The following is a 23,347-nucleotide window of genomic DNA, read 5'->3' as shown; positions in this document are numbered from 1 at the left end:
TTCTGACATGCAGATAAAAATCCACGGTCTACATAATTGCTAATCGAGTACTTGATAACTGGCTAACCAACTAGCAGCCCTCTTCCGCTGTAGTTTGAAAATATGCAAGAGAAAATAAGCAACAGCAGCTCACTTGATATGCTACTATTACAAAGAGCAGCCGGACGGCGGACAACTCGGCCTAATCTTAGGGATGTCCTGGATAAATTACTATTAGGAAGGCCCTCTTTCAAAATTATGATAAAGCAAAACTCTGATCTGCTGTGCTTCTTGGGGGACCAGAGTGGTTAAAATCCCTATAAATCAGGGTTATTACTTAAACTAAACACATGTAAATGAACACTTTTGGGAATCTAAGAAGCTATAATCTCAGAAACTAATTCAAAAGACAAACATGCTACAGCAAAATAGTTTATCTCCTCCTTTTATAGGGAGCTGGAAGTATAATTATAAGCACTGGGTCCTCGGTCAGATTATGTTATTCCATGCCGAGATAGGTAAGAATGCCGATTTTTTATTAAAATACTTCCCTGACAATACTTGATATAGTTTGCAATACAGTCTCTAATCAAAGAACTAGGAATCCTTAAACTTAAACTTAATATATCTGCCCTGTCCTCCAGGGCTTCCTTGGTAAGAATGCAGAGTAAGATTTAATTAGGCGATTGAAATGCAAACAATAAAGGGACCAAAAATGCAAACAATAAAACCATAGAATATTTGCTACATGTTGTATACCTCTCTCGTGCACGCGAAGCGTGCACTCCGGCCGGCCGGCCGCCGCGCGCGAAAAGGGGTTGCAACGTGTGTCAATAAAATACTCCCCTCTCCCCTCTCCCCTCTCCCCTCTCCCCTCTCCCCTCTCCCCTCTCCCCTCTCCCCTCTCCCCTCTCCCCTCTCCCCTCTCCCCTCTCCCCTCTCCCCTCTCCCCTCTCCCCTCTCCCCTCTCCCCTCTCCCCTCTCCCCTCTCCCCTCTCCCCTCTCCCCTCTCCCCTCTCCCCTCTCCCCTCTCCCCTCTCCCCTCTCCCCTCTCCCCTCTCCCCTCTCCCCTCTCCCCTCTCCCCTCTCCCCTCTCCCCTCTCCCCTCTCCCTTCTTTTTAAAGACTCTACACGAACAGGCTGAGCAGCTAATAGTATTATCGAAGACGGCGAAGAAGGTTAAATTTTACTCATCAGGTATGTAACAGTCTTAAATTTATGTAACATTCATGACTTGGAACGTCTTACATTAAATTTATAACGAAAACCTTTTTTTTCTGCTTCAACTATTTGAATCTGAAATACCGCATGGGCGCCAGCTTTTTATATTCAAGGGTAAAAAGTCTCAAATTTTCGTGACATTTCAATTTTTTCTAATACCCCACTGAACAAAGTCTAGGTTGAAGGTAAAGGTATGTTTTCAATGCTTACATTAAGAATATTCGCTAACGAATCACATGAGATAACTAATAGTAATGGGAGTTTTAGTTTTCTTCTTTTTTGAATTTCAGACAGGTATTACACATTTACAGTTATAGCTTATCAGTCCTTATATTATTACACCTTAGTCCTCATTCTATTGTATATGGCAGGATCGAGATCGAGGGTAAAAATCTTAAAGTTTTGCCAGTTTATCATTATGGTCTGCAGATAAAAAATCATTTCTGCGTTGTATAAGACTAAACAAGTAAAACGATTACATTCCACAATAAATAAAAATTAGCTATCATAAAATCACATGACATTAATGTCAATGATCAAATAAAATTATTTCGATCCATTGACCGCGCTAGATATCATCATTTCTCACAACATAATTTTCAACTAAAAATTAGCATGAAAAGTTTCCCATTTATAATAAATAGTAAAGATAATACACATCTACAAAATTACAATAACACAATTTGAACACAAACAATATAAATGGTGGTAACCTCAAATACATACCTATGTGCCATGCGGAGAATCTTAAAATTAAAAAGGAAAATCAAATAAAATAGGATATCAGAATGGAGATTGCTGCTGATAGTAGTAGTCTGCAAAAAAGAAAAGATTCAATCAAGATTTAAATGTTCACATCTTCATATAAGAAAGTAAATCTTTAGATAACAATCAGTCAATCAGATAATTGATTGATTGATCAACACCAGCAGTTTCGTTTAAAATAAAGTAATACAAAGTAAAAGTTTAATGAAATGAGCGTGCTACAAAATTCTCGAGGGTCAACACAAAAATCTTACGCTGCTAAACTATTGTGCAGGTTCGGTTCGCTCCTAGGTTCGCTGGCTCAGCTCAGATTGCATGTGTATTATAATTGTATACTTGGAGCCGTACAAGCGAACCGAACTTAGAACCGAACCGAACCTGGACAAAAGTATAACACAGATACAGCTGGTAACATCTGTAACATCTGCTCGAAAATATCTGATAAAAACATGCAACTCTCTGATTCTTATCTTCAGATCTGCATATTTAATACTTAATTGGGGAAGTTAAAATTAAAAGTACAATTAACAAATCTGGCTGAACCCTGTTTCAATACACACATTATGTCCTTGATCTCGGTGTGAATAATTTTGGAGTCCGGTAACAGAGTCGAGGAGTCCTTATTCACAAACTCACTGTACTCCATTCTTTCCTGTTTGATCGAGTCCGCTGTTTTAGAGGTTATATTTATTGTGCAGTCCTGGGGGAATTACCTGTTTAAGACTTCCACAAAGTTACAAGCTGTCAAAGTCGAACGTTTAAAAACGTTTTTAAGATTAAAAATATAATAATTGTCATGAGAACTCTGTTCTTAACAAACCTTGATCACTTCTGAATTCGGGGAAGGGGTGGATTCGACTGGTGACTTTTTAGACATGTCTGGTGTACGGCACTGTACAGGAGATTTGGTGCACACTGTAAGAATATCTAAATTAGTATCCCAGTGAAGATCGTTATTAAAATAACGGAGGAAGTGTCAAAGTAAAGTTAAAATCACAGACTCATATCAGACAGTCTATGCTAAATCTATTCGATTAATTTGAGCTGTGGTGTGGTCGTTTAAATTCTGGTTGAGCTGCACGCAAAACATTATTTGTGGGTACTCACCAGGTATAGGCTGGTGGTGCATGTTACTGGTGATCACCACATTGGGGATATGAGACTGAGAAAGGGAGGAGGACTGGGAGAGTGGGTGGGAGAGAGGAGGGGTGGCTGGATGTTGAGAGGGGCCGGTAGCGAGAGGAGGGAGGGGTGCTGGTTCTGGGATCATCATTATCTGAGCTCCTTGTATCAGTGAGGGGTTACCCTGAGGTTTTGTTGTGGTTATTTGGTTTATTGTTAGTAAGGAGAAGCTTGTATAAGGTTATTTGTGGGTCTGTTCATTGAATACCGACCGCTCATGAACACACTCTTCAAACCGCCCCCAAATCACTATATGTACGAGATAAAATATGAAAATAAAAACCTGAAAGTTAGCGAGAGAAGTAGCGACAGCAGCCAGGTTGAAATCAGGAGCGGCAGCTTGGGAGAGGGTGCTAGAGAGACTGGTAGCTAGACTCTGCAGTATGTTGTCGTGGGTTAGTTTCATGTCCTGCTGAATCTTAGGGTCCACCATGTTGGAACGGACCATGGTCGGAGGGTAACCTCTGAAAATATACGGAATTAGGGTTTGTAGATCACAGAGAAGTACTGGACGAAAGAAATGATACATATGCACTGAAGTCTGAACGAACAATGTTGAGTTTAAAAGTTTTTGAGGAATTATTTCGTATCGTCGATCAAACGTAGAACAGTTAAATGGTGATCTGATAGAAAACTCACTTATCGCCGTAGTACTGAGCTAAAATACTGGCATCAGCCGAAGAAAGGTAATCGTTCTCATCGAATGTGTTGGTGGGGACTGTCGAGAATGTTCCCATCACCTGAACCAAGTATGAGATAAACAAATCTTAGAAATATTTCAATATTTCAAACATGTGTTTTTGGCTATAGTTGCAAATCGCGAAAGTTTAGAAAGCTACAAAGTTCAGTGACTGGAATCTGAAACTCACTTGATTATTCTGATTGTTAGCGGGTGAATTCTCTGTTTCCATCTTCATCTGATTGTTACCACCGTGTTGGACATTTATTTTCCCATCTCCGTTATTCAGATTTTGCATTCCACTTAGTCCCATTGTTCTGGCTGCATTCGCCATCTGATGTAGCATTGCAATGTTATTTATACAATCGTTTAATGAATTTACAATTTGACATGATTTGACCTTATCTTTAAAGTGCTATTTAAGTTTCATAAACGGACAAATTGTAACCACTTAAGGGGGCATACACCAAAACAGTGGTTTGTGCCGTCCAGACCAAATGACCTCATAGGCAGTTCAGTGACCTTCTAGCGCACCGTTTCCACACCAAAAAAAATTATTTTGAGAATACCCATTTTTGTAATCGACCATTTCCTGGTTAAGAGTGCAATTTTCGGAAAAAATTATTTTGTGGTTGAGACGCTATAAGTTAATCATTTCTTGCGGTATCGGGTTGAAATTTTGCTCGCCGTTTATTCACATCTATTTGAAGGTGTGTGTAAAATCTTGATATCGTATCTAAAAAGGCTGGTATGTTATGAATTTTTAAAGTCAAAAAGCTAATATTGTCCTTTTCAGGCTTATTTTGACAAAAAGTCAGTCAGGGAAGATCGGATTGATTTGATGCTTGACATCAAATTGTTCTCTGAATTCTGGCGCAGTTTTTGATGCCCTCAAAAATGCGTTTATTCAACTGGAAAGTTGATCTTTTGGACCTCAAAGCCAAACAACAAATTTAGGTACATTTTTCGTTTTTAATATTTACCGATTTTTCTAAAATTTTGATAGGAATGTGCTAGTGACTTTTTGAAGGGTGCAAAATAACCGCAACTAGCACATTTATATATGAGTTATGAACAACAAAACACCCTAAAATGCTTCCCTTTGAAGTTATGGGAGAAAATGTGATTTTTTGGCTTTGCAGATGAAAAATCACATTTTCTCCCATAACTTCAAAGGGAAGCATTTTAGGGTGTTTTGTTGTTCATAACTCATATATAAATGTGCTAGTTGCGGTTATTTTGCACCCTTCAAAAAGTCACTAGCACATTCCTATCAAAATTTTAGAAAAATCGGTAAATATTAAAAACGAAAAATGTGCCTAAATTTGTTGTTTGGCTTTGAGGTCCAAAAGATCAACTTTCCAGTTGAATAAACGCATTTTTGAGGGCATCAAAAACTGCGCCAGAATTCAGAGAACAATTTGATGTCAAGCATCAAATCAATCCGATCTTCCCTGACTGACTTTTTGTCAAAATAAGCCTGAAAAGGACAATATTAGCTTTTTGACTTTAAAAATTCATAACATACCAGCCTTTTTAGATACGATATCAAGATTTTACACACACCTTCAAATATATGTGAATAAACGGCGAGCAAAATTTCAACCCGATACCGCAAGAAATGATTAACTTATAGCGTCTCAACCACAAAATAATTTTTTCCGAAAATTGCACTCTTAACCAGGAAATGGTCGATTACAAAAATGGGTATTCTCAAAATAATTTTTTTTGGTGTGGAAACGGTGCGCTAGAAGGTCACTGAACTGCCTATGAGGTCATTTGGTCTGGACAGATTTGGTGTATGCCCCCTTAAGTTCCAAAGTGAAAATAAATAAAGCGAATAAATGTATTCATACACGCCCACATCACTCATCCACACCATTAACCGTACAGATCGCCCATATCAATTTAAAGGCGAATCAAAGATTAAGTACAACCCAAGGTTTACAAGTTTACAAGTTTACAAGTTTACAAGTGTACAAGTTTTACAAAATTAACCTTATCACGAGTTCTCAAACAAAACGACGGCGAAAAAAAAATCTGAACTACTAGTACTAAGTGGTATTATAATTAAAAAAATAGTTCTTATTATCTAATGGACTTATCTATACTATTACTACAGGGTGGCCCTTTTAAGATCTTGCAGATACGTGATCTCGGGACTTAATCAGCGATTTCGTCACCAAATCAATGATCCAATCGGGAGCTATTCACTAGCGGGCAAAAATGAGCCTCATTGGGCGGTATCGAGCATGTTGGGGATGACGATCTGATCACTTTAAGTGAATACTGATTGTGACTTTCCTTAAAATAAAAAAATTCGCGTTATAGCGCTTCGGTTGCTGTCCTATGAGCAGGTTCCAATCAAATCAGGCCATGGATTGAGTGAAGAAATCACAGATTAAGTGCTGGGATCATGTATCCGCCAGATCTTAAAATGGTCATAACTGGGCTTAGTTGTAAACAACCAACTTGATATTTTAGGAAAGCACTTTAATTATCAAACCAAATTTGTCTGGAAATTTTGGAGTTCCTAACTCAAAACGTTCTCACTTTATGGTGACAATAGAGAAAAAGAGGGAGTGGCGTGCCACACCCTCTGTAATTGATGAAATTTTAAGAAATTTTCAGGAAATCTAAGTTAGTCCCATTACCTTAGTATTGCTGTATAACTACTACAAATCCAAGTTTGACCCATTTCTATATTCTTTTTGAAATTTGTAAGCAATTCTGATACGAATTACGTGAGTTATTAAAGGGTTGCGTGTGGGTAGTTACTTCTGGATTCTGGGCCACTAGAAGATTATGTCTGTCTGTATGTCTGTACGACCGCCCACGTGCAAATTAGACGAGAAATAGGAAGCTGCATAGCAACACGGATGGAAACGCGGACGTGCACGTGCAATGATTGTTGGAACGCCATTTTGATCATTTTCTGGTGATTATGTAAATGCAAATTAGATGAGAAATAGGAAGTTAGGTAAACATCAAAAGGTTGTATAGCGACGGTGTTGGAACGCGCACGTCCACGGTGCAATGATTGTTAGAACGGCATTTTTATAGGTTTTGTGGTAATTACGTCAAGTGTTTTATATTTAAATCGGCTGTATCTTCAGTTAGGATGAATATGTTTTGATGCGAGTGAAACTTTCTTTCAAAGAATACTACTATATAGTTTCCTCCCTGTTACCACGGTCCCCTAGTAATATATAATAATATGTAGATATTGATCGGGGTTTTTTACTCTTTTGACTTTTATGATTACGATTATATCGAATGTATTATCATAGAGACTTTCAGTGTTCTATCTTCTAGCTTTCTATTACTGTACAAAATGGAGATTGGAGAAGTTTCTAGACTATTTCACCAGCCTTGCAACATTTGGACCCCAATAATACATTTCTTCTTGGAAACACCCCTCACAAAAACTTAAGTCGAGGTCCCCCACTCACTCAGTCAAACCTTTATCTTAGTTTACTGTGAATATGACTTATGGAACCCATGATGAATGTAGACATATTGTTGTAGGGAGTGGAGTCTGGAAAGGTATTGTGCAAACGGTCTATATGCCAACAAATTTATTGTAAGTTGTTTAAATAATAAAGAGCATCATTGAACTCTTATATTATTAGTTATTAGTTAACCATAAGCATACTGATAACAGCTATTGGTAAATGATTAAGTAAATATGTGCTAATTTGAAGTATAATTTAATAAATTATTAATTCTAACAAGTTGTTCCAAAGCACAACTGGAGCATTTCAAGGAGATGCACTATCAGGTAATCTATTTACTGTTGTTGAAGCCGCTGCACTTATTCACCTCAGATCTGTACTCTCCCAAGTATCATCAACACCTTACCCAGTGAATCATCCAATCCCTAATCCTCCTATCTCAGAAGAATTCATGCCACTCGAAACAGGATACTCTGATGATATTGACTTTAATAACACTGAACTTGCTCCACTCAAAGAAATGCTTCCTATCGCTAAAGATATATTCCAGCAGTGGGACCTTCATATCAATTCTTCCAAGACTGAATTTGTCCATTTTTATTTAGCAGATCCTAAACCCACTGTTAAACGCAAGGTGATTGTTGGAAAAGTGTATAGAGGTGATGAAGAGTGGCGCTCTAACAAAACTTTAGGATCGTTGATGTGCACTGTTAAGGATATCAAGAATCGAATATTCCTTGGTAATGTTGCCTTTAGTAAATTTCAGAAAGTTTGGATGAAGAGCAAGATTTCAGTCCAAAGGAAGATCAAAATCTACGAGGCACAAGTAGTCTCTATTCTACTCTACAACTGCAACTCCTGGGCTGCACCACTAGCTTCGTTGAATGAACTTGATATTGCTCATCGCAAACACCTCCGAAGAATCCTCAACATCAGATGGCCTACTGGGGTTATTTCTAATGAGGCACTCTATGCTCGTTGTTATGTCACTCCCTTGTCTGTGAGAGTCTCTAAGTTTCGATGGAGAATGTTAGGACATATCTTAAGAGGACAGGAAGACTCACCAGCATACACCTCTATGTTATTTGCTATAAATTCTGATATTTTTATGGAAGGGAGACGGGGTAGACCATGTTTAAACTTATTAGATGTTATTAGAAAAGACTTGACTAGTAGAAATCTTGATATTAGACTTAAGAATTTGACTGATTTCGAAGACCTTAGATTTTTAGCTTTAGATAGGGAGGAGTGGAAGAAGTTAGAAGATGGTTGATGTTTTTGTTTTCTTTTTTATGCGTTTTGATATCTATAAGGTGCCTAGGATGCTCTTTTAAAGAGATATTTCGTACTTTGAAAGATTTACTACTACTCTAACAAACTTAGCTGCTGGAGCTATGACGATAAAGTTTGACGTCAAATAATTCGGAAGAAAGTCGGTTTATTGGTCTATTAACAGAAACTTAGCTGCCGGAGCTATGACGATAAAGTTTGACGTCAAATAATTCGGAAGAAAGTCGGTTTATTGGTCAATTTACAGTTGAAGACAGTGTTACTGTTCGTAAGGGAAAGGTTTTGTGTGAAACTGTTACTAACAAAGAAGTAAACATTGACGACATTTCAGACCAAGATGCAATGTGTTATGCCCTCATGCAACGTTCTCTGGAACAAGTTGTGATTCATGATCATTGCAGACACACCTTCATTGTAATAGACAAATTCATTGTTCATCACTCCCACTTTGAACTCATTTACAATAGTAACAGCGATAATATCAATTATAACAGTATTTAAATTTTAATCTATATAACTAGGAGTTGATCATTTAGAATTTAGAATTTTTGAACTTGTTTGATCTTCCGAGTAGAACCATGAAATACTTTACAGTCTTCGCCGTCCTTCTGATTGTTCTAGCATTTGCTGCTTCAAAAGACTGCCCCTCGAAAAAGAAAAGTAAGAAAGTAAAGCAGTACCGTACGAAATGTCTGAACAAAGGATTCAAGTCCTCCTTGGGCTGCGAATCAGGAGCTGGAAAGCTGAAGAAGAAGTTAAAGAAGAAGTGTAGTAAACTGGAAGAAGACCTGAAGAAATGCGACTACACCTGCTCAGATAGTTCTACAGACGGGAGCTGGAGTAAGTTTGTCGATTGGTCAGAATGCTCAGCTGCATGCGGAGGAGGAAGCCAGACGAGATCCAGAACATGCACCAACCCTGCTCCAGAGAAAGGAGGAGCTGACTGCGAAGGAGAGAGCTCTGAGACCCAAGAATGCAACTCGGAGGAGTGCCCTACTCCAGTGGATGGAGGGTGGAGTGAGTTTGGTGACTGGTCGAAGTGCTCAGCGGAGTGTAACGCAGGAACTCAGAAGAGAACAAGGAGCTGCACAAACCCGGCTCCTTCAAACGGGGGAGAGAAATGCGAGGGGGATGACGGGGAGTCTCAAACCTGCAACCTTCACCCGTGCGGAAAGGAGTGGTTTGAAGTTAGGTACGGTTAATTGATCAAATAAATTTGGAATTTTGTTTAATATTTGATCACAAACTTGTATTGTAAGACAGAAACATTCTGTATTTCAATTTACATTCAGGGATAATGTAAAACCGCCGTTACAAATAGAGTACGTCAAAAATCTACAAAATAATATTTTCAGTTTTGGCGAGACCCCCACTGGAGACGTATACTGGCACCGCTCGGAGCTCGCCTACAGGATGGGAGACGACTTCCAGCCCACTATTAGCATGAGATGGGGGAATACTCCAGCCTACGAAGGGATGATCCTGCAAGGCAACCTGATGTTCTTCTTGCTGGATGGAACTTATGTTGGAATAACAAACTTGTTCCAGACTGCTACCGGCGGCGTTCATGTGTCATCTCTTCGAGGTAACGAAGATTTCGTTATCAATGTTCCCGGATGCGGTGAACAGAAATTCACCAAAAGTCTTTACCATATTAACATAGCGGACGGTCCAACACTGGCAGCAACTTGGAACATTGCCAGGCACACCTCTGACTGTCCTGATCTCTACGGAGGTATGCAGTTCCCGACTAAGGAGGCTAACGTGGAGAAATACTTCCTCCTTCACTACAAGATCTCCAAATGGGATTCTGGGAATTTAGTAAGGGAGAAGAGGGACGCTCGAACTAAATCTGGAGCCTTTGAGATGAGGGAGGATGCAGGTGATGTGATGTTCATTCCGGACTCTGTGGAAGTTGACATTTCCTTCTCTGCCAGTGACTTGTCTGATGACTTGGTAGTGGTCCAGAACTAGGAGAACGAGAGACTTTAACATTGCTAACTTAGAAACTCTTCTAGATCTGCAGATTCTATAAATTTTTCTTCTTTCAGTCAGCATTTAGAAACTTTTTCTTCTTTTAGTTTTAGAAAATATTTTAACGTACGAGCTCATTTCATATTAATTCTACTTTCAATACCACAATTCATTTCATCTAGTATTTTTGTTATAATATGATCAAATAAACAACTTTATGTCAGCATTTTCACTTCTCCATGAGGCTGCTGAACGAACTGTAACTGTGACGACCAGTGATATTGACAAGTTTGAAGCGGACCATAGTATAACAAGTAACAAGCTCGGCAGGTTCCCAAGACTTCTCCATAACAAACATAAGTTTCCGGGAGTTTTCTATTTACGGACTTCAAAGTTATAGTCTGAGACGAGAAAAATCACGGAATCTGATGTTTGTTAAACAAAGACTTAGAAACTTGAACGAGCTCGCATCTTGTTATCCCCCCGGCAACGGGGAAGAAAAAACACTGAAAATTGACCAAAAACTGACCCTTCTTTGTGGCCAATTTCAGCTCGCAAATGGAGTTGGAACATCGCGATTTTTAGCAGGGTTGTATAAAAAGGATAAGAATAGGACACAGTCTTGTTGTTGCGTAGCGGGTTTCTAGTCTATTATAAAATATTAACAAATATGCTTGTGTATATTCCCACCTGTCGGATAATAGATCCCAGAGTAGCTTCACTGAGTCTCACAGGTCTGTACCAAACATCAGCGTCAGTTGTGAAGTTTGAGAGAGCCAGGAAAAGAGGTCCAATACCTCGCATGTGTTTTGGGCGGTGTCGCAGGAACTCTCGGAACAGGAATACTGGACACCTGAACACATGAGTGGTAAGTCACATGAGTAGTACTAGTCACGTGATTAGTCACATGAGTAATGATTAGTCACGTGATTAGTAAATCAGAGTTAATATCTCGTTGTATGATCTCGGTATTAAACTCACAATTGTTGTCCCCTTTACAATATTCGATATTTAACAAGACTAGATTTAACGAAATCTTAAAGTTGGAAAACGAAAATATACACTTTTAATTTCACCTATAAATTTGTATCCTGAAGTTAAAACTTACTTTTCGCCCTCGTTAGCATTAGCGATCATTGAGCGGAGATTCTCAGTACCCCCAGCGCTGGGTTTCGTGCAGATCACCCTCACTACCCCCTGTTCCTCTCTCACCTGAGACGCCTAAACGTTAGGTTTAGACAACAACATTAACATTAAAAATTAACATCTCTAATAACACTAGTTTCACTAGAAACATTAACATCAACATCAAAATTAACATTAACATTACCTGTAACAACAACAACATAACCAACATCTCAAATAACAACGAGTTTTGATCAAAAACATCAAACAACTTCTCGATACTCGGAATTATCATCCGTAGTGAAAATCTCACTTAATCTAGGTAATGATAATCATAATTTACCAACCTCAAAATCCTCAACTCGGAGCATGTAGAGATCCTTTCTACCCTTGATCCCCATCCTCTTCACCAAGTTAAGGAGATTGACATTGAGAAGCGCCAGAGCGGACTGGTTTCCCAGCTGTCCACTTCTCCACAACAAGTCTTCTTCTTTTGCGCTTATGTTTATCTGAAGAGGGAGTTTTTAGGGTCATATTGTGACCTTGAAATAGCTCTGTCATTGGCTAGTACAAATTAATACCATAGGGCGGCAGGACAACTTTTGTTTTCATTAATCGTCAGGGGAATTCCTTTGTACGTGTTGCTCAGTGATCGAGTGAGTACGGGATGTCCAGTGATCGAGCAAGGCCCAAGGGCATGACTTGAGGCTGGGAGGGATGCTCTTGAACTAAACCGGGGCCGAGATGAAACAAGAAAAACGTTTTTGTTTGAAGCCAAGTAATTTTTATACATACAGAAATGGCTTTTGCTTGAAGTATTTATATTACGAATTATGAGTGGATACACCGAACAAGTTTGTAAACGTATTCCGTTTAGCTCCTTTTATTTGACCAAAGATATTTTTACATTACATAACATTAGGCAATCATATACAAGCTAGTAAAAACCATTTATCAGACAAAATTTCTAAAGAAATCGATTTCAGCCTGTAACTTAAATTGATTACTCACATTTAAAAACTTTGTCATGTTCTGAATTGATCTTTAACAGAGCTACAGGTTATTTTATTTTCATATAATGTGTACGTAGCTTATTTGTATACCTTGATATAACTTATTTCACCAATTGATTCTCACATTAAGTTTTTTAAATTATTCATCATCAACATTTTCGATTGTGGAACATTTCAAACAATCTTCGGTAAAAACCTAGAAACTAATACATTGCGATTGTGACTATGATTTTGCACGGAAGCCAAATGATTCTTATGACAGAGGCCGAAAAATATTATCAATCACCATTCACCGGTGGAACCAAGGCCAAAGCCTCAATCGACAACAGGTGTTGCCTATTATAGAGAGGGAAAATAAAGTTAATTTGTCTCTGGATATAAATGTTGTACAAAAAATATAAGGGCAGTTTGCTAATTTTAAGCTTTGAAGGAAATACAGTAAAAGAAAGAAAGGGGCGTTGTAGTTCGACAACACATGTAAAGTGAAAAAATGGGTTCGTTTTTACAAAGCAAACATCCGGGACAGGATGTAGAAATTGTTAGATTTGCCCAAATTTTTTCTTTGTTGGTAAAACAAACAAATTCTGCAAATGCTGCAACCCGGAACTGGCAAGACATGTTGAACACCAGCTCTTTAAAGACAAACCGATGTGATAAATTATCCGACAGAGTTACTCGGTACAACAGTGCAAACATAATTATTTATCCACAACTTTGTTCCATTATTTTGCCACATGTGGCATCTTTAACACGTGACCAAATCACAACAAGAGTTTGTTACCAGCATCACGGACAAAGGATAGGACAAAGACGACACTCTCTGTCACACTCACAGAGCCTGGCAAACTATAATCACAGGTTAGACTGGCAGTGGCTCACACTCTGTTGATATCTCTTTAATGAGACTTGATTTGAGGCCTCTCAACTTCCCTAGTTGAGTTTGTCCCACAACCAAGCACATTGCCTAGAAGTCCTTCATTGGACATAAGTTGCGTGTAGCTCTATAAACCAAAACCAAAACCAAAACCAAATCCGACAGAGTGCAAAAAGAGAACGTAACATAATGATTCGTCTGCCAAAAAATATCGCCAAAACTCTTCGGGACGATGGTCAAAACCTTATCCTAAATTTCTGTTAGCATTTATTTTCGATTTCACTTTCACTATAAGTACCTGAACAAGCTGCTGTTTTCTGTTTCCCCTCAACATGAGAGCTCTCATTCTCTGTTTAAGGACCAAGTTGCTTTCTCTGAAGGTAGGATCACGTTTCAAGGACACTTCACCGATCGTGTTCTCCTGGAGGTACCTCTCAATGCTCTTCCTCATTAGTCGGAGACATTCCGCTTCGTACGGCTCTCCGGACACCTGAGTAAAAGGGGGTTAGAAAATAATCTTACAAAGTCGAGAAAGAGGTTGTGGTTTCCTTGCCGAAAATTGATGGCAAAATAGCGACAAATTCCTAATTTTTCTTATTGTGTGTACATTTTTTCCCATTAGCTTTCCATAGAAAAAGAGCACACCTTGCATATTTCAGCGTAGAATCTGCAGAGAAGTTTATTAAGCTGCTCGAAAGAAACCGTCTCTAAAGGTCTAGTCTCGCCGTTCTTAGCTGCCCATTGTCTCCACACGTTGACTCCCCAGTTTGTTTTCTTGGTGGTGGAAGTGATTGCCTCCCCCGTGTAGGCTAGCTCTTGACCTTCGTATGCGTTGACGTTAGTATCCACCATCATCTAATCTAACACCTACAAAGCGGACTGATTTAAAAGTCGCCTAAACATGAGTTGTTTTTTGTCTATTGTTTCGCAAAAATCTGTGGAATTTCAACTCAAAATTCCGAGATTTCCTATTCGAATTAAAGGAGAGGATTCTGCCTGTCCGACGTATGACCTTAGCGCTGAATTTCAGATTTGATAAATTGGTAAAAAATTATGATAAAGGCGAGAGTATATAGTAAGCTGTCACACTTGGCATTTAAGAACAATTAAACCGACCAACAACAAACAAAGAAAACGAACTAATTGTTCAATAATGAAAAGGAGCAAGGCCGGACAATCTGGACCTGTCTCAAGGAGATTCTGGAGAAGACAAATGATGACTGATGTTAGTTTCGGTTTTAGTTTCATTCCCGAGAAGAGTAAAGTAAGTTCTAGATAATGATAACGTGGACGTATGATGTGTGAATAGTGAAGGCGTGCAGCTCCTACTCTAACAAAACACTGAACACTTTTTAAACGTAACGAGAAATCAACGATGGATAAAAATCGGTTAAAAACCCAAAAAGGCCTAGACCAGGAAATAGTGCGTGTGAGAAATAATGTAACACACTGTAAAATGAAGAGATAACGAAAAAAAAGCGCGGAAAGAAGTCATGGCCTAAATGGAATGGGTTATGATTAGCGCTAACTGATATTTATGTTATCAGATAAAAATGTTAACATTATGAATATGATTTCAGCCCAGTCTATTAATTTATCCACATAAAAAGAGATAACAATGGAATGAATAAAATCGATAAAGAAAATAGGAAAAATTCAAGACAAAATTTTTTCCATGTTAGTTCAAATTTGGATCCTACAGAAAGCGACCAGCCAAAGTCTACAATGTGATGAAATTATGAGCTGAGTGCGATTTCTAGGTAGAAAAACAAGAGAGAGCTCTTTCCGCGATTAAAACAAGCTCGTAAACCGGGTGTTTTTTTAAAGCCACGAGACCCAGCTCAGCTTAACACGTGACTACAAAACTAAACATCATTGGTCAAGAATGATTACGGTCAGGTTCGATTTGCGGGTGTTGCTGCAGTGTTTGTTTTTCTCTCTTTGTTTAACAGCTTATCCTAGTACCCACTTTTAACCCGAGATGAGTAACGCAATGATCAAAGAAAACATGGTCACCGCACAACAACGTGCTACACGTACACGACAAATTCCGTTTGTCAAAACACAAAGCTCAATGTTGAACATAAAAACACAAAGCTCAATGTTGAACATAAAAACACAGAGCTCAATGTTGAACATCAAACTGGTCGAAAATCATTAAACGACCGATTGACCGTCCTGTTTATCATCGAATGTCTGGGTTCCTCAAGATTCTATGTCTCTGCCAGCTGGATTATATACATTTTCTGACTACCACTTCATTTCACATTTTTGTGTGAGAATTGTGGCTAGGCAAGTCACGCACCTTGTCAACTGTGGTTTGACAAGGAAGTATGCGGCTGTTTGGTTGTATCCTCAGTTAATTGACTTTGAGAAAACCCACTATAACCTACTTTTACCAAAATTTCCACTAAGTAGACAATGCAGAGCTGAGCAGTAAGGCCAGTTCCTACACTAAACAGTAGGACTTTTACTAAGAAACAAATAGCTCTGACTTGACCCACACTTATGTTGCCGGCATATGTGAGCTATTCTAATGTTACTGTTCTAGAGGATGATAACGTGAGAGTCATTTATTGCTTCAGCTGTATAACTGTATACTCGAGAACAAGTCCTGACATCGACCATAGTGTGTACCTATTATATGGATCAAAAGTAACGTACAGAAATAACGTCCAGTAGCAACGTTAAGAAGTAACGTCCACAAGTAATATTTAAACAATGTGACAATGATTCTCCCTGCTAGATTTCATTTGCCTGCTCCAAAAGGCCCACCTAATCTCAAAACTGAGACCATGTTCAATAATTTATTGAACATGGCCTCATGAACCCTTATTTATTCAGAGTTGCACTACAAATACATACATATTCAGGGACAAATATCAGAGGGGACAAAATATGCCACAAAAAAAGACAAAGCCCAATTTGAAATGACGTTAGAAAGGATTGAGCAGACAAAGACTTGGTTTATATGAATGTACGAAACGGGACACAATAAATTGGGCGAAATGGACTTCCGTTTGGAGTGGTTGTGCGAGTCAAGAAAAAGACATGATGGAACAGCTAAGTGCGGGCCTAGTTGAACAAAGAGACCGAGTTAAAACATTTGTCACCAGCTTCCGTATTTCAAAACTATTTAGTGTGGCTTAGAAACAGGATTTGATGTGCTCTCTCCCAGAGAACCAGCTGCCAGCCAGTAACAATAAAGGGTCCGTATAACGTGACCATTTTTCCACCAATCGGATACCAGAACGAACACCAGGAGACTCGCGCACGTGGGCACGTGACAGACACAGAGCATCACGTGACACTGGCAGTAGAAACAGGATCCAATTAAAGGTGAGGGTAGAAACCAGAGTTTCCGTGTCTGGGAGTCTGCCCAGAGTTCCCGACCCCGAGAGAAGCAGTATAACGGGCACCTCTTCTTCCTACCCCCTGAGGTGAACACTGAGGTGTAAATTCTCTGTCTGCTTGGCATTTGACATTAAGCTGGTATTATAGCCCCAACTTCAGGATATAGAGCCTCAAACTCCATAGAAATTTAAATGCAGATATTTTGACCTTAGTCTGAATTTTTGATCTTGAAGACAGTTATGGACCTAAACTATGTCTAGATTAAGGTAGCTCAAGCTTTGATAATCGACCAAAAACTTTCTAAATAAATATTAGCGTCAATAGTCGAGTTTATTAACAATGAGGCCGGAGATATAACTTCATACCGAAGAGGAGTTGGCACCAAGGTATGAGGGTCAAGAATTACAAGCAGGAAATGTCTCGAAATTTAGAGTGGGAAATGGACTGCACCTAGTAACACCTTCACCATTATACGGCAGGATAATGAAATTATATCACAACCATAAATGCAGTTCAAGTAACTAAGCAAATAGACTCGGCCAGATAATCGTGTAATTTGTTTTCCAGACACTAGATACTGTTGCTCGCCCCCTATTAAAACTCCCTTTCCTGCACATTATTGAATTTACCACTATTTACCACTTTATTCCCAAGTAAGTCAGCAGTTGATAGACAGACGGCTAATCTCAGGATTGGGGAGGGGTCCTCGAATTAGAATATAATTTATTGCTTGATAGGCTGCTGCTGCTGCTGCGAGTGAGTGAGTGTACAAACAGAAACCAGGTTACCTGAGATGAGATGAGAATTCAGGGCCAGCTTGGTTCACATGCTACCAGAAATTAGTAGATTAATGTACAGCAGGGAGGACAGTAGGGAGGAAACACAGTCTGGTGTACTCCTCCTCTCCAGCCTGTGGTACAGATATTCCGTCTAAAACGAGAAACTGATAGATTGTGGTACTTAAACCCAGATTATTGATCTTAGTAAATACTTAACGAGGGGTGGCATGTAAAATAAGGGAAACTACGTTTCCATGTTTAATTTGTCTTTGGCTGGTTATTTGCCTTTTTCTAATGATCTAACATGGAGTTTAGAAACCAATTCGTTAAAGCGTATTATAAGAGATCCAACAGGGTCGGTGGTACGCGGACACAAATTAATTGGATTACTAGAGAGGGTCTTAAAGAGACAAGTGCTATAGACAACGACTGATTGTTTCGACAGATTGTTTCAAAGCTTTCAAATAACATACATTTTAATCGTCTTCAGCGGGATTTCAATGCCGAGGAATGATTCTATCATTGAGTACCTAACTCGTTTTAGTCAAGCAAACGGTAAAAATCTTAATTTAGTTAATAATACTTAATGTTTCTTGAAAATACAATTTCATTAGATTGGGATGAGCATAATAGGAATAAGGTCAGAAGGTTGATCAAAGTCAAAACATTCTCTAAATTAAGTAGCTATCTAACATTTAATGATTAATATGATTAACGATACTTATGAGCATGAATGGTTTCAGACGTATGCTTTTATTTTGAGAAAGTACATATCCTCCCACCCTTTGATTTACAGGGTTGGTTCACTTGATGTCGTCACAAGTATAGATTTATCCAAGGAAATAGAGTCCAAATATGAAATAATCGCACTTTCCCCTAATAGCACAGACTTATCATATTAATCTTTGTGGGCACTTACGTGAAAATAACATAGCACCTAGGCACTCTTTACTACCTTCTGTCTTTCAACTAACCAAACCCCTTTTGACAAGTTTATTTTTGGTTCCAAAGTGCAACTTAAGTCTGAGTACCTCAGAGTAGGATCGCGAATCCCATTTGACCAACATTGTCATAAACAACGCTTGCCCTCTCCTGCACTGATCAACAGTAGCATCATTCTTCGATTTCCAACGGAGAAGAGAATTAACTTTAAGGGCGTTTTAAGAGCAACATTGCATAGCCAGAGCAATGAGCAGAGATGGCTCATTTGGCGGGAGATTTCAATACTGAGTGGCTTTCACGCGAATGGACTTTGTAAAGAGATGGAGGATGACCACTTGGTTTTGTTATTCAGGAGTAGCAACATGGATTTGAAGCCATTCTGTCTCTGGTTTTCTTTGGGTATACTTAGGTATGTAATTTGGTACTCCTTTGGCGAGTTCCCAAGTATGTATAATAATGTACTGGTTCCTGACGCCTTTGCAACAATGGAATGCTAAATTTCTAAAGACTTGCGAACGAATTATACCCTATATCCCTTGTAGTCTGAGACTTTGAGTCTCATCCCCGGCAACTTTCGGTTTTAGGGTAAAATTGTAGTGTTCTGAGACGAGGCCAGTGCTGGCAGCGGAGTTATGTAAGGATCTACGGTTAGGAGATGGCGTCAGGTAAAGTTTGAAGTTCTGAGTCTGGGTAAAACGTCGTGATTAGGGACTCAATTCCGCAAGGCCAAAGATCTCTGCGAATTATAAAGATCGATGGAAGATGACACGGTTATAAAGACTAAGAGTTAATAAGTTTTTTATTCTATGTATTAAGAGCATGAGCCACCTGTTTTTAATTCTCTTCTATCATCTGACTGACTCTTCTAGTCGTATCTTCAACCCCGAATAAAATTATATTTAAAATTATTAATTTAGAAGAGTGAGTTAGTAATCAGATGATAGAAGTGAATTAAAAGTAAGTGATTCAAGTCCCGAACAGATACATAAAACAGGTTGATTAAAGTTAGTTAAAACCCAACCATTCGTGAGTTGTATCTCCACCACGAAAAAAAACAGAAGATGCAAAGCAGATTAGGGTATCCAATAAATGTCGATATAAAGAAACCCTCTTCACTCTGGATAATAAACCAGGAGGTAGCCGACCAGCAGTCTGCAGTCTAGAGGGTCCCAATCAGTTGGACTATTCAAATTATATCCGTACCGTCAGCCTAGTGTCCGTACCATCCGACAGTATGTAAATCAGATTGGTTTACGTTGGAGACACCGGGTCTAAAGTCGGCCCAGAGAACTAACACTTCAATAAAACTCTGTCTAAAATCCGGACCCTCTCCGTGCATGCGAGTAATTTAATGTTCCTGAACAGATGGTTCATTTAAATATTTAAGGAAACATTCATATTTATCCCGGTTAACGGATAGACCTCCGGTGCTTTCTCCAGAAATCAATCACATGATCGACATAATACATTTGCCGTTTAAACGAGACACTGAATACATAATGAATTTGAACCGGACAAGATTTAAAGTAAACCAATTCTGAAGAAACAAACTACAATAGAAGAGGAGCTAGCCGAAACAATAAAGTACAATAGAAGATGCTAGCCCAAACAAGGTCGTAACATCCGAAGGAATGGTATAAACTCTAAACCCTAGACTCTCTACACTACAAGGTCAGATTGGTATAGTCACGGATAGGTACAAAGGGTAGGAGCTAGAAGAAATGAAGTAGAGAAACAAAGCGAGCAGCGAGGTCTAATGTTGCATACTTGAGTACCCACTTGCCAACAAATTGGCTTGCCACAAAGGGCAGCACGGGCAAGACAGAACACGAATTAGGACCGGACAATAGTGGGAAATCTAGTAAGGAATAAGGAGGCCGGCAAACAAAAGCTCGGAGAACGCTTTGTACAAAACAGAAACAATACGACAAGCAGCTTCGCTCGCTTCCATGTGCATTTGATTTGATTACCTCTCTCTCTGAGAGACGAATCACGTGACACAGTACAGCTTACCCGGAGTATCAAGCACTCCGCCCGATTCCAGTTCCCTGTTCCCCGGGCCACCAGCTGCTGCTTGTCACCCAGTCTCAGGGTGGGGGATGGAGAGCAGGGGGATACGAGGGCCAGATCAGCTCCAGACCTAGTTCCCCCCTCACCAAGAGAACTGAGAGATGAGCTCAGCCACACAGCTCTCCTCACCGGCTAGACACAAATCGAGAATTTGCATTTTAATATCTTGATTGCTTTTTCGTGTGTTCTGTATTTAGCCGGGTTCTGGAGCTCCGAGAGAGATGGGGGTTGTATCACGTGACCTGCCACTGTGACACGTGACCTAGCTTTGTGTCCCGTGACCTCCCCCTGTGTGACGTTGATTAATGAACACAGCGAGCGTGGCACGTGGTCAAGGGAACCCGCGCGGTTTCCTCCAACTATATTTCAATCCCGGCTCTTTAATTAAATGAAAATGCTTGTGATACCAAGCAAGTAGTATGGGAAATGTTCAAGTTGAGAAGGAGGACGGCAGGCCCCGATTATTCGGACCGTCTACCGTTATTATTGATATTACTCCTGATTGCTATGCCGGCTATAGGCAATTCTTCAATCTCAGGCTCGACCAGTAAATATACATTAGTTCTTTGCCAAAACAAACTTTAATACTCTGAAGGTTTGAACTGTATTGAAATGTTGTAATGGTTCGGAGACATCCCGTTTAACTTTAAATGAAATATTGTGATTTGAGAATGAAATTTTATTTCAAAATTTAAATAAAATTCATATCAATGTACAATTACATTTACTCAAGACCAAAATACCTACGATGAGGCAACAAAATGATTTATGTAGGCTAGGAAAATATTAATGAAACTCAACACTACCGGAATGTAGCTGGAGTGAGAACAATGTAAGTAAAACATTAATAAAATCGATTTCCAAAGACTAAAATACGGCGGTCAAAGCATAATGACATTGGTGCCGAGACCCGAGTGCCGACCCTACATAAGATTAAGAATTGAAATCATTAACAAATTATCAAGAAACTAATTTAAAATCCACACGATATCTTCTCACTACTCCTACTCCACAGGCATACTCAACACAACAAAAATAAGAATAGTATAGTTAATAATAATAATAGTAATAGTACTATGTTTACAGTATGCACTGAAGGGGTATCCTAGGAAGTTTCTTAAAATTTTAACAGGTACCCCTCCTCATTTAACCCTCAATTAAGTTTCCTATCATTCGGCTGAGTCGACCGAGTATAATGTATTATTGTTAAGGTTGAAGGTCGAAAAAGATTTGCGAGGATGGGAAATCGATTTTTAAAACATAGATCCAACCCGAAATGGAAAAAAATACGAAAGCAAAAGTAAACTCTCGATTCTCGAAATAACCAGTGAGCCACTCCTACTTTACACACCATGCGAATTGCGACTGCGTGTAAGATTATAAAATTTGAGTAGAGTTAAATATAAAGAAGAGTTCTATATTACTACATTCATACAAGTTAAAATTCCAGGAAATTCGATTGGTAACTTATAACCACGTATACAAATAACAATAATTATACCTGAAATTGAAAAGTTGGTAAATTATTACCTTATCAGTATCACCTCGATGAGTTCAGAGAATAGAAGAACGGGCCAATCTGGTAACGAGTAGTCAAAATAACATCTTTTGAAATTTATCGCACAATAATGCTATTATGTTGATGATAATGCACGTCTTAGTCCTTAGATCTGCCGTTTTCTGACAAAAGTGCTTAAGTAACATTTTGGAAATTTCGGATTTTTTTGGTTTAACTTATGTTTTTGGGTCAAGAACTATCCCTGAGAACCATTTAATACATTCGCCGACCCCCCAAAACCCCCTTTTTGGAACCCCTAAATTGCAAACAATTTTCATTTTTCTCAGAAAAGTGCTTAAACAAAAGACCATTTTTGAAAACGGTGCCATTTCGGGAACTGAAAATAGTTGCATTGTTTTCTACGACCAAAACTGACCTAGTGACGGAAATTTGGTGATCGTGGGTCTCTTGGCCTGTAAAAAACAATTATTGCACTTAAGAAATATTATCAGAAAACGAAATTTTATTTCAGCCCTTCCCAATATTACAACCAGTGTTTCATCACAACAGTTTTAGGCTAATTTTTTGTCATATTTTCGATGACCAATGGTTTGAACGGGTCATTTTCATCAGAAGATGGAGTTTCTACTGATGTAGCTGTACTTAAGCACTTTTCTAAGAAATTCAAACTATAATTTGTGATTTTGAGGCACCTTGTCATAAGTCTTAAAAGTCGACAAAACACCTTAGAAACATAGTGGGTGCAGTTTAAATTTGACAGCAGCTATCCCAGAGCAATTACAGAAGTGAAATCTTTAGAGTCAATTTGCACGAAATGAACCTTAGTGTACTTAAGCACTTTTGTCAGAAAACGTCAGGGATGATGCTGATATTTATCTTAAATACTGCTAATCGACAGAATAGACAAAGTATCCACTTACCTTAAACATTAAAAGAGGAATCTGTAATAGGTCCAAATTTCTGTTAAATGATAGTTGCAGTGATGTTCCCGCTATCACGGCGACTTGAAATCCGGAACCAATTATTTTTCTCTCCATTCTGGAGACACTTTTCTTAAAAATTTGTAAGAAGCTAATAAGCATTAAGCAAGCTACTCATAAAGCGTGACGACAGTTCAATCTGAAGA

The 23,347-nt window shown here is 38.8% G+C and overlaps 2 protein-coding genes across 5 annotated transcripts; one reads left to right on the top strand and one right to left on the bottom strand.

The window, feature by feature from the left end:
• Nucleotides 1-1,643: 1,643 nt before the first annotated feature.
• Nucleotides 1,644-23,261, bottom strand: LOC134815133 (uncharacterized). 4 transcript variants are annotated; one of them, XM_063823634.1, is made up of 13 exons: nt 23,142-23,261; nt 22,233-22,281; nt 14,203-14,424; nt 13,856-14,047; nt 12,018-12,179; nt 11,654-11,757; nt 11,236-11,398; nt 4,017-4,160; nt 3,787-3,887; nt 3,431-3,611; nt 3,073-3,271; nt 2,786-2,880; nt 1,644-2,665 (listed from the first exon to the last, which is right to left on the bottom strand). In XM_063823634.1, exons 3-13 carry the CDS (start codon nt 14,410-14,412, stop codon nt 2,459-2,461), a joined length of 1,758 nt encoding a protein of 585 aa, XP_063679704.1. In that variant the 5' UTR covers nt 14,413-14,424; nt 22,233-22,281; nt 23,142-23,261; the 3' UTR covers nt 1,644-2,458. The 4 variants fall into 4 exon arrangements, with proteins under 4 accessions (XP_063679704.1, XP_063679705.1, XP_063679702.1 ...); XM_063823635.1 differs by lacking the exon at nt 22,233-22,281; XM_063823632.1 differs by lacking the exons at nt 22,233-22,281; nt 23,142-23,261 and having other exon boundaries at nt 14,203-14,431.
• LOC134815136 (SCO-spondin-like) lies at nt 9,064-10,763 on the top strand. The gene is made up of 2 exons (XM_063823638.1): nt 9,064-9,763; nt 9,927-10,763. Exons 1-2 carry the CDS (start codon nt 9,150-9,152, stop codon nt 10,543-10,545), a joined length of 1,233 nt encoding a protein of 410 aa, XP_063679708.1. The 5' UTR covers nt 9,064-9,149; the 3' UTR covers nt 10,546-10,763.
• Nucleotides 23,262-23,347: the final 86 nt, after the last annotated feature.

Source organism: Bolinopsis microptera, chromosome 5 (genome assembly GCF_026151205.1).
Source record: "Bolinopsis microptera isolate Bmic1 chromosome 5, MBARI_Bmic_1.0, whole genome shotgun sequence".
NCBI lineage: Eukaryota > Metazoa > Ctenophora > Tentaculata > Lobata > Bolinopsidae > Bolinopsis > Bolinopsis microptera.
This window is presented reverse-complemented; position numbering and strand designations above follow the sequence as displayed.